Below are 9,978 nucleotides of genomic sequence, written 5' to 3' on the forward strand. Positions count from 1 at the left end.
ATCCATACCTCTACTATAAGATTCCATACCAATCTATTCCAATTTGATGAAACAAACACCCCCTTAAAGTCCTAAAGAATAGTGTCTTTGTGATCCCCAATATGAGATTCCATACCAATCCATTCCAATTTGATGAACCAAACACCCCCTTAGAGCCCTAAAGAATAGTGTCCTTGTGATCCCCACACACCAAGTGGAATATAAAACTAAAATTGAGGTCATCAATTGTTGCCACACCCAATACTTTGTATAAGCATAATATCACGAGCTTATATTACTATCATGATTTAACAAAGGAAAATTTAGTTTTAATAATTTCAACTTTGTGCGATTTTCTATTAATAAAAACAATTTTTCGATTATTATGGAATAACTTTAGGGTGCATTTTCTTTTTTTAGGCACATCTAGTTAACAACTTATCAATAACCTATTAAACTAGGTTACTTGGACACGTGGCAACACGTGATTGATCCGAAAAATGATAATAATAATAATACAGGTTTTTTTTTTTTTTTTTTTTTTTGGGGGGGGGGGGAGCGGGGGGAATGGGTTTCAATCTATAACAGATGAAGTATGATTTTAGCACTAGTATCATACATTTATTAAGGAGAAAAGTAGAGAAAACAAATTCTTCAATGTTCCCGAGCACACCAATAGCTTGGTGTACCTATTTAGGCGAGAACCCGGGAAAAAGGCAGGGTGCTCCCAATGCGTGCTAATGTGTGGCAAATTTACAAATCTCATGGGGTTTGGCTACCAACCATGAGTTCATTGTGCTTGAAATAATGTATTCTAAACCTGAAAAAGATGGTAATTCTAAACCAATTAGTTATGAAATGTAGGTTCATTTAGTTGAGAAATAAGGAATATATAACAATGTAAGATTCCAATTTACCAAAACTAGAAAAACCAATTAAACATACCCTTGATAAGAAAATTTTCACTGCAATCTTTGTGGTCTTGTTAGCAAAATACTCGGACAACTAATCCTAGCAACAGCCCTATTTGTTTGAGTATTGTGAGAGGTAATCCACTACCTCAGCTGCAGATTCATAAGCACCCTCTATACATCGCCCCAATGCAACACCTGAAACGTAGTTGCCACCAAGAAACAATCCCTTGAACCCAGCATCAGTTAGAGCTGCTTTTGCAGCATCAAGCAGATCAAAGTGGCCAATCAAAAATTGTGGAATTGCTTGGGGCCATACTCTCACGCCCAAAACCCGGGGATCTTTTGCATTAGGATTTATGAGAATTTTTCTCAAGTCCTTGTCAACTGCCCCAGCAAGTTCATCTTGCGTCTGCATGGTAAGAAATTTTCCAAGGAAAATTAATAGAAAAGCTTAATAGAGCAAACAGATCAACAAATCAAAAAGCAAATCCAGCTTGTGTGAGCTTATTTATGAGCTCAAGGAACCAAAATAATGCCGCCTAAGTTGTGATGCTTTACCCAAGGCAATTATCATATTCCTATAATTTTGGATTAGAACCATACGAGACAGAAGTCCCTGATAAATTACTTGCCTTGTGTAATATACTAGGGTTTGTAGAACCTCCAATGTAACTCAAAATTAAGGTCCTACCAGGTGGTGCTCGACCAGGGAAAAGCGATGAACTATAAATTGATCCTGTGAAGTCATATCAAAATTAAATGTTACCTCAGTGATGCAGTCCTACAAAATAAATCACTCTCAACAAATAAAATGCAGTTGAATAGGAGTATATACCCAAGGTTTCAACACCCTGACTGCGGGGATGCAATTGCCCAAATCCTTGAAGTTTACCATCAATCAAACACTCTGATCTAATTGCTTCATTAGGATAAGAAAGTGACACAGCTGCAACTGGTGGATAGTAGAACTTTGCAAGTGATTCTGCAGCAACATCCTGTGCAAAAAATGTAGTACTATTGATTGAATTCAGTGATTAATACACCAAATTAAAGAACAAATGCAAGAAATATAACACCACACAAATGCAGTAGCAGCTACCATTACCTGTTCCTATCTAAAAACATCTCTATCGAGTATATTTACAGGAATGAGTCGTAAAATGTACCATGGTTTTCAGAATTTAGAGTTCACCACATTAATTAGCGAGATTGCTATGGGAGATCAGAGTAGTGAAGAATATTTTTTTTTACCCCATCTCCCCAATCGAGTGAAATTGCCCATAGTAAACTCGTATTTTTTTCAAAGAATTTGGGGCTTCAGTTTGCGGCCGATCGGGTAACTTTTCGTTGGTGAGTTGATGGGGTCGGGTGATGGCTTGGTTACAAATTTCTCCAACATTCCTTGTGATTAATAAACTTAATCTTGACTATTCAATTGTAATTCAACGGCGATTAGCAAGAGTTATCAAGGGTAGTACTAGCCAGCTATAAAAGTAAGAGCAACTTTTGCCTACGTTTATATTATGAAATTCTCTATAACTAGCATCTTTGTGAGCTTAAATCTGTATGGTTATTTATATCTTTATGACAATTCAATATTCAATTTAACTTCGTGTACAAAATCAAGATTAAAGACCTTAATTCAATAAGCTTTGTAATTATTAAATCAAGTTTTTATCTTTTGACTATGGTTTCTTTGACTGTTCATACAACAAACACCACCAACCCCCCCCCCCCCTTTCCCCCAAAACACCAGCAGGTGGGAAATTCCTGGAAAGTCTGTTATTTCAAGAAGATTTCTCATCAAGTTAACCTTCACAAAAAGGTAGGCAAAGATAACCAAGATCTATGTAACCTTGGCTCAGGAAGAAATGCACGATGTAGGTAAAGATCTGAGTGTCCAATATGGTAATTCCAAAGAATTGGGGACACAGGGACTCTATACTGATACAAATGTATGAAAATATGGCCAGTGCAACCTTATTTTTAGGTGGGTTGTTTGAAAAGTTAACTTAAATTCATTAGTAGACATTAAAATTAATTCAGTCAATTTAAAGATTTACTAGGAGAGTGATAATGGAGATAATGTAATAGACTACTAATCTGACTTGTATTTCTGATTTAACTAGGCTAATAAATAAAGATTAAAGCATGAGTCTTTGATTGATAATGGCGAAAATTTGGATACAAAGGATTGAGGCTATTACTCTCTTGATAACTTTAGGTTATCACTCCCTTAGTAACTTGAGGTTACTACTCTCAACATATTTCCTCACAATTCACATAATCGCCTACTGCCTTCACTACTACACTATATATACTAAAGCCACATTACAAAACATTAACCTAATATTAATTGTTCTTGTCCTCTACTGCTGCCATACAGAACCAGAATCAGTCCCATGCTCCCCCTCTCCTTAGTGCTTTCTTAATTTCTTTTGTCCTCTAGTGTTGTGTGCTACTGTGTTCCTTATTGGCTCAGTGGTGGTAGACACCGGGTCTATAACAGATAACTATTTTGTTCTTTAGTAATCTTATCATGCAAGATTAGAATGGGAATTTGAAGAGTTTAATTTGGTTTTAATAAGGAAAAATTGTTATCTATGTTCACGAGGGATTGGGTAATGGGGAAGGAGTTTTCTTTTTATATGGTTTTCAAAAACATTTTGGGGCCCTGTAGGTCTGGACCACCCAATAGCCCTAAGGAGACAATACCTTAGATTGTGAAGAGATTGGAATGAGATTGTACAAGAAATATAAGTGTGATTCATAGGACTTTGTACACGGAAAATCCTTAAGCTAAGGGAGCATCTTTATCAGTCAAAGTGTACTAAGGATATGGTTTGTTTTACAATTAGCAATGGAGGAAGTTGCGCTAATGTAGCTTCAACTCTTCAAGGGATATGGTAAAGAAGTTGGGAAACTGGGATTGCCCACTCAAACTAATCCTTTACAGTTGACGTTTTCTATAGGGAGGACCTTTGTGACATTGTCCCAATGGATGCATGCAAATTGTTACTTTGAAGAACATGACAGTTTTAAAAAGATAAGGTAATACATTATAGGGAATGTAATACATACCAATTTGAGAAGATTAGGTTAGATCCAATGACACCTCAAGATATGACTAGACAAAGAAAACCAGCTGAATCTGACATGTATTTATGTCGTTATATTAAGAAAACTTTCAAGAAGCACAAGACATAAATGGCTTTTAGGACACATATGCCTCATGTTTGTTTGAGGTCCAACTTGGATCAATGGAAAAATCAACCACAAAGAAGAATTTGATATGGAATTATAAAGGGCATCTAGGGTATCTTAATATTTAGCTTATTTTTATCAAATATATGTGAGCCCAAATTATAAGGGACATAGGATTTTATTTCAAGTAGGATATTTTTTAGGAAAGTTGCATGGTTTTATTTATTCTTAAGAGTAGAATTTACATGTGACAAATATACTATATTTATAGCAATTAGGAAACCTAGTTAACGACCTACATAGGATCTAAGGTTGTAATGATTTATTTGGGAGTTTCAAGTTGTCATAAAACCTTGAGTAAATTTGTGAGATGCATGTTCATAAGAATAAAAGAGATTATTTTCATCCCAAATTTGTAGCCTGAGTAATTTGGTTTTTAAGTTTTAGTTGACTTAGAGATTTTTATCCATATCAGCGATAAATGTAGAATGTTGCCTACTTCAATAGTTTTCTACATGATTTTTGGGAATGGGTTGTCTATGAAAATTATAATCACTTAAACTATTTAACCGAGGATTATACTTCTTAGAATTTATATTACATATTTCCTCTAATCTACAAATATTGCAACAATTACCATTTTAGGAAGTTTAACAAATATTGCAACATTGACCTATTTACACATGTTTTCTCTCTTTTTCTCTCCTTATCATATGGGTCTCTATCTTTATTCTCTCTATCTCTCTCCTCTTCTTATAACTTGTATGCCATTCCCATGTTGCAAGATATAGGGAACAAAGGAAGTATTTTTTTTTTACCTTATATAATAAGTTAATAGCTTAACTATACCTTTTGTAGGAGTGACATGCTTAATAGCCTCAGCTAACATCACTTTTAATACTTACATTTCTTTATTTATTTCTACTTTGTAAATTAGAAAGGGTGGTAGACATATATTAACCTTTCACTTCTTTTATTAATATTTTAAACTATCACTTGAATATTACCTAGCAAAATGGAATATTATTGTTGCACAACTTAGTATTATATACAAGGAACTTTTTTTTTAAATAGGTCAGTTTCTTTCTGTGCCTAGTAAGATGGTTTTGTGTAGTTGATGATAGAAAACTAACACTTGTAGCACTTACAAGGATTTTCTTGTATATTCTTTCTTATTTTCTTGAATCAAACCTCTAAATATCCAAATTTTCTAATAGCAATCTTCATTGGAAAGGCAAAGGTCCCTCTTAGGTATATGCTCTTTAGAAAAGTTTAGAATTGGCCATCTCAACTAAAAATTGTTTGTTTTTTCAGTCTGATAGCAACTCAAATTCATGTGTTTCTATCACTATGAAATGGATTGTTACTTGAGGAAATAATTTTTGTTGGGTAAAGAGAATTGGGTTTCTTTGTTAAATACACCATGGCTGAGCCAAAACATTTAGGGCTTTCAAAGATTAATCAAACAGGGAGATATAGATAGATTGGGCAAAATATTAAATTCGTCCATATTTACCTAGTTAGTACATTCGTATATATCTACATACTCGGTACACTCATCAACATCTACCTAGTGAGGGCAATCACATTGTCCTGATGAAACTAAATCAATAATATAAATAAATAAAATCCTATATAAACATACGAGGAAAGCTCAGGTCAATGTTCTAAACAATTCTAAGTGGTGGAAAATTTTTCGTTTGATTTTCTATAGTGACCTATTTAAATTGTTTTATTTATAATTATTATAAAAAATATATAATAAAATAAATAAAGGAAAGAAGAGCTGGAAATAAATGGTGATTTTAAATAAGGACTTAAAAAAGGAATGCAAGAAACAAAATATTAAGCGGTGGAAGTAGAGAATCTATACTTCGGAAAGAGGAGTACTAAGCAATGGCAGAGAAGGGAAAGCCCAAAACAATTTATTCTAAAAAAATTATAGTCCTATATTTCAAAAAAAATTGACGGTATATTTTTAATGGTTTAGTAAAATAATGGCACAATAGTGGACTAAACAATAAAAAAAGAGTTCATAATAGATTGATTTTATTAAAAAAAAAAATGGTAAAAATACCAACTTTGCCTGATTTAACATCCCAACTTTGTATTATTATGTACTACGTAGTTAACTGAGCTTTCGGAGTATTCTCTTTCTTTGGGCCTATTGATAACCAACTTAATAGGTAAACTTGCTACGTGACACTCTATAATCTCAATATATTTGTTCAAGGCTTCAGGCTTTTCAGAGACAAATATTCCTATCCTTTTAGACATAATAATCTAAAGAGTAAGACACTTACTAAGAACAAGGCCAAGTGAGACTATCACGTCAAACAATCTGAAAAGCAATGTCAACACAAAACTATAATACTTACTGAAAGTGGACGAAGGAGGCTACTTGCAATATGTGATGGGACAGTCATCACAACACTTTTGGTCCGTACAGAAACCAGTCCATCTGGTGTTTCATAAGTCAGATTATATTCTCCATTTGGTGACTTAACAATACTAGAAAGGGTCCATGATAGTTTCACTTTGCTGCCAAGCCTGCAAAGTAATATAAAGTTAATATGTCAAGCAAAAATTTGAGCACAAGAAAAAAAAATCCAAACATAAAAGCAGAGACTGTTGCAGATGCAGTATCCTTCCTTCCTGACAATTTAACTACTTCGTGTCTTAGAGAACACATTTCAAGGGAAAAAAAAAAAAAAAAAACCTTTCAGAAATGGCTGTTGGCAACATAGTGAGTCCTTTCCTGAAGGATCCAACTGTCTGGCCCTTTGGTTTAGGGAGGCGCCTGCAATATGATGTGACTTTGGATGATGAGAGGCACCACTACTGGAAAAAGAGACTCCAACCTTAAAGGTCTATGAGCCAGGACAAGAGGAGAAAAAAGTAGTGTCATTACGGGTCTCGAGGTGGCTTTGGATAGTTCTTTCTTTCCTGGATTGTTTTGAGGGTGCCACCAATGATATTACCACCCTTTTGCTCCAAGATCCAAACTTTGCCAAAAGCAGCTTTCATACTCAACTTGGAAGGATCGCCAGCATACACGCCTGAGCAAATAAAAATAGGAGTCAGTGACAGAGCAAAGACCTATCAAAGCTTCTTGAGGTTGGTGTCAAATTTCTGAACTTACATCCTGTCCTTTGTTACAGAAACTGAAAAGAAAATTAAGTTTTCACATCAAAATTAATGATACATTTGTGAAAAATTTATTATATACTTCGTATATAACAACATGAATAAAGTGTATGGTTGCCGCAATAAAATCTTTCGTGAAGAGTTTACATGAGGTTAAAATGATACTTTTCTACCTCCATGTATAATTTTATAAAAAATTAGTTTACTTTTTCCAACAAGATACAATATGGTTGATTAAATACCTATGGCACTAGTAAGCAAGGATTTCTTGTACAAATTAAAACTGGATCTATCATGTATTCAGCTAACTCTTTCTTCTGTGCAACTGTTTAGCCAAGGAAATGAATTACATTGTTTCACACTCACTTAAAGGGTAATTATTCCTCTACCCCTTCCTCCTCTGTCGTCTCTTCATTTTCTCTTATCACCAAATAAATCTATAGAGTGAGCGAATAAGTGTTTACAAGAAAGAGAAAAGCAAGAAATGAACCTGAACAAAAGGGTTCAATCAAGCGTTCAAATACTTCATCACCCAGATTACGACGGACAAAATCTTCAACAGATTCCTCGTGAGCCTGTCAATTTTTCACAAAGGGTAGAAGTTGAATAAGAATTCAAAAGGACTGGTACAAAAAATTTGGAAATTACAGTAAAGAGGACAAAACTGGAGGAGAAGGACGTAAGCCAAGAGCACCGAGTCCAGCCCTAATCTTGCCGGGGAAGCTCATAAGGTCAAAGAAAGGGAGGTCAGTGGGCTTGGACGGTACAGGCCTCAATTTTCCATTCCACAACACAAAACGAGGGGCGTTAGGATCTCCAAACACCAATTCATCTTTCAATCCACTGTCAACCTGTTCCCATTGATTTAATCAATCAACCAATTTATAATTAGTAATACTAACATTTATAGAAAGGAGAGAGAAAACCCAAAAAACACACAGACTTACAGCCATGGTGAGCACTGCATCAGATGGCTGGAAGCTGTTAGGTCCTTCTTCCCAGATATAGCCATCGGCCTCCACAGTAGTGATGTTCCCGCCAACTCGATCTTTAGCCTCCGTGACAATGAAATTTGGGGAGCGGGAGGAGTATTTTGTAGAGAGAGCTTGTGCAATGCCAAGACCACTGATTCCACCACCTACAATCACACAATCTAGTACTTCTGCACCATCGATTCCAAAAGTACCCGTGTTTGTGTTCTGGTAATTGGCTGCTGAATTCGAGGTCGAGACTGTGGAACAACAGATAATGTTGTTGGTAGCATTATTCTGTGAATTTCCACGTCGTCTTCGAAATGAAAAAGATGAAATTGGAATAGTGATGCGGTTGTTCCTACTATAAGATAAAGACATAGCGGATTGAGGCAGCAGACAGTGGGCAATGGTGCTCGAAAACGCCATTCCGCTCATCTCTCTGCCTAAAATCTGATCAGATATTTAGATTACAAAGTAATGTAACAATACAGTATGGAAAAAAAAGGGTTCTGCAACACATTAGCAACCAAATTCGATTCAATTATGATCAAAGCTCGAAAAATCACATAATGTTAGAGAAAAAAGGCATGTTTGATTTTATTATCAAATTAACCTCATATTTTAGCAGCCAAATTGGATTTAATTATAAAATTAAGCTCGAAAAATCACATAATTTTAGGGAGAAAAGGCACGTTTGATTCAATTATCAAATTAGGCTCATATTTTTCTTCTCTAGCAACAAAATCGCTCGTTTTGATCTTTCATAACCTTAGCAATTATAACCAATAGTTCTACTTACAATTAAATTAGAATAGATGAACTGATTTTTTTTTTTGATAAGATAGATGAACTGAAATTAATATGCAATTATTACCAAAAGAAACAACAACTTACCTTAGAAGCTGCTTTAATGAGGGGTAAAAATAGAAATATCAGAATGCGGCTCAATGGAGAACGTGGAATGTGCTTCGATGGAGAACGTTGAGTGCGCAACAATGGGAAACTGGGGGAGATAGAGAGGAGGAGAACAGATAGGTCTGCCTAAGATAAAATTCAATTTTTTTTTTTTTTTTTGCCCTTTCCATAAAATACAAGTTTATAATAACGGCAAAATATAAGTTTATCTCTGACATAAATATGTAAATATATCTCTATCTCACAATATAATATTACAATATAATATTTTTTTTTAATTTTTTTAATTATAAAATTGAAATAGTAAAGTGGCACAAAAATCAATGCATAAAGGTGTAAGAACAAATAAACTGAAATGTTAATCTCGGAGGCTCCCTTGTTTATAACCGAAATAGATAGTTTTTGTTTATTATGAGTACATGTCATATTTGTAAATAAAGCACATATTTTTCATTAATTCATTAATAATAGCGGGTCTTATAGTTGATGATGATTAGATAATGTTTTTGATTTATTTACCAAAATGTTATGTGACAAACAAAAATTGTTTATCTCGGTGATAAACCTGGGCATCCTCATTCAAGTTTATGATTTACATAATCAGTTTGCTGTTTTGGTAGTTTTTTATAAAAAAAAAAATGAAATGACAAAATTATTCCCCATTGATTAAATGAAATGGCAAAACTGTTTAGCGTAAAAAATACCCCAACACGTGACCCAATCCCATAGTGACATGTGGTCCAATTAACGGACAACACATGTCCGTATAGGAAGATGACACGTGTCAAACATAAAGAGCACCTGAAATGAGAGAAAAGGGCATCCTTATATCAGGAGGCCCAAAT

At 34.4% G+C, this 9,978-nt stretch overlaps 1 protein-coding gene across 4 annotated transcripts; it reads right to left on the reverse strand.

The window, feature by feature from the left end:
- Positions 1-362: 362 nt before the first annotated feature.
- Positions 363-9,401, reverse strand: LOC110697573 (protoporphyrinogen oxidase 1, chloroplastic-like). Of its 4 annotated transcripts, none has more exons than XR_002506516.1 (11): positions 9,113-9,401; positions 8,192-8,668; positions 7,910-8,095; positions 7,735-7,819; positions 7,009-7,156; positions 6,817-6,897; positions 6,476-6,647; positions 1,729-1,888; positions 1,526-1,629; positions 925-1,302; positions 363-799 (listed from the first exon to the last, which is right to left on the reverse strand). XR_002506516.1 is itself a non-coding variant. In XM_021874945.1 (10 exons), the coding sequence occupies exons 2-10, from the start codon at positions 8,651-8,653 to the stop codon at positions 1,003-1,005; spliced, it is 1,698 nt and encodes a 565-aa protein (XP_021730637.1). In that variant the 5' UTR covers positions 8,654-8,661; positions 9,113-9,399; the 3' UTR covers positions 830-1,002. The 4 variants fall into 4 exon arrangements, 1 of the variants encoding a protein (XP_021730637.1); XR_002506517.1 differs by having other exon boundaries at positions 8,192-8,657; positions 9,113-9,400; XR_002506515.1 differs by having other exon boundaries at positions 8,192-8,661; positions 9,113-9,399.
- Between the last annotated feature and the right edge of the window lie 577 nt (positions 9,402-9,978).

The sequence above is a fragment of the Chenopodium quinoa genome, unplaced genomic scaffold, assembly GCF_001683475.1.
Source record: "Chenopodium quinoa cultivar QQ74 unplaced genomic scaffold, ASM168347v1, whole genome shotgun sequence".
Classification (NCBI taxonomy): domain Eukaryota; kingdom Viridiplantae; phylum Streptophyta; class Magnoliopsida; order Caryophyllales; family Amaranthaceae; genus Chenopodium; species Chenopodium quinoa.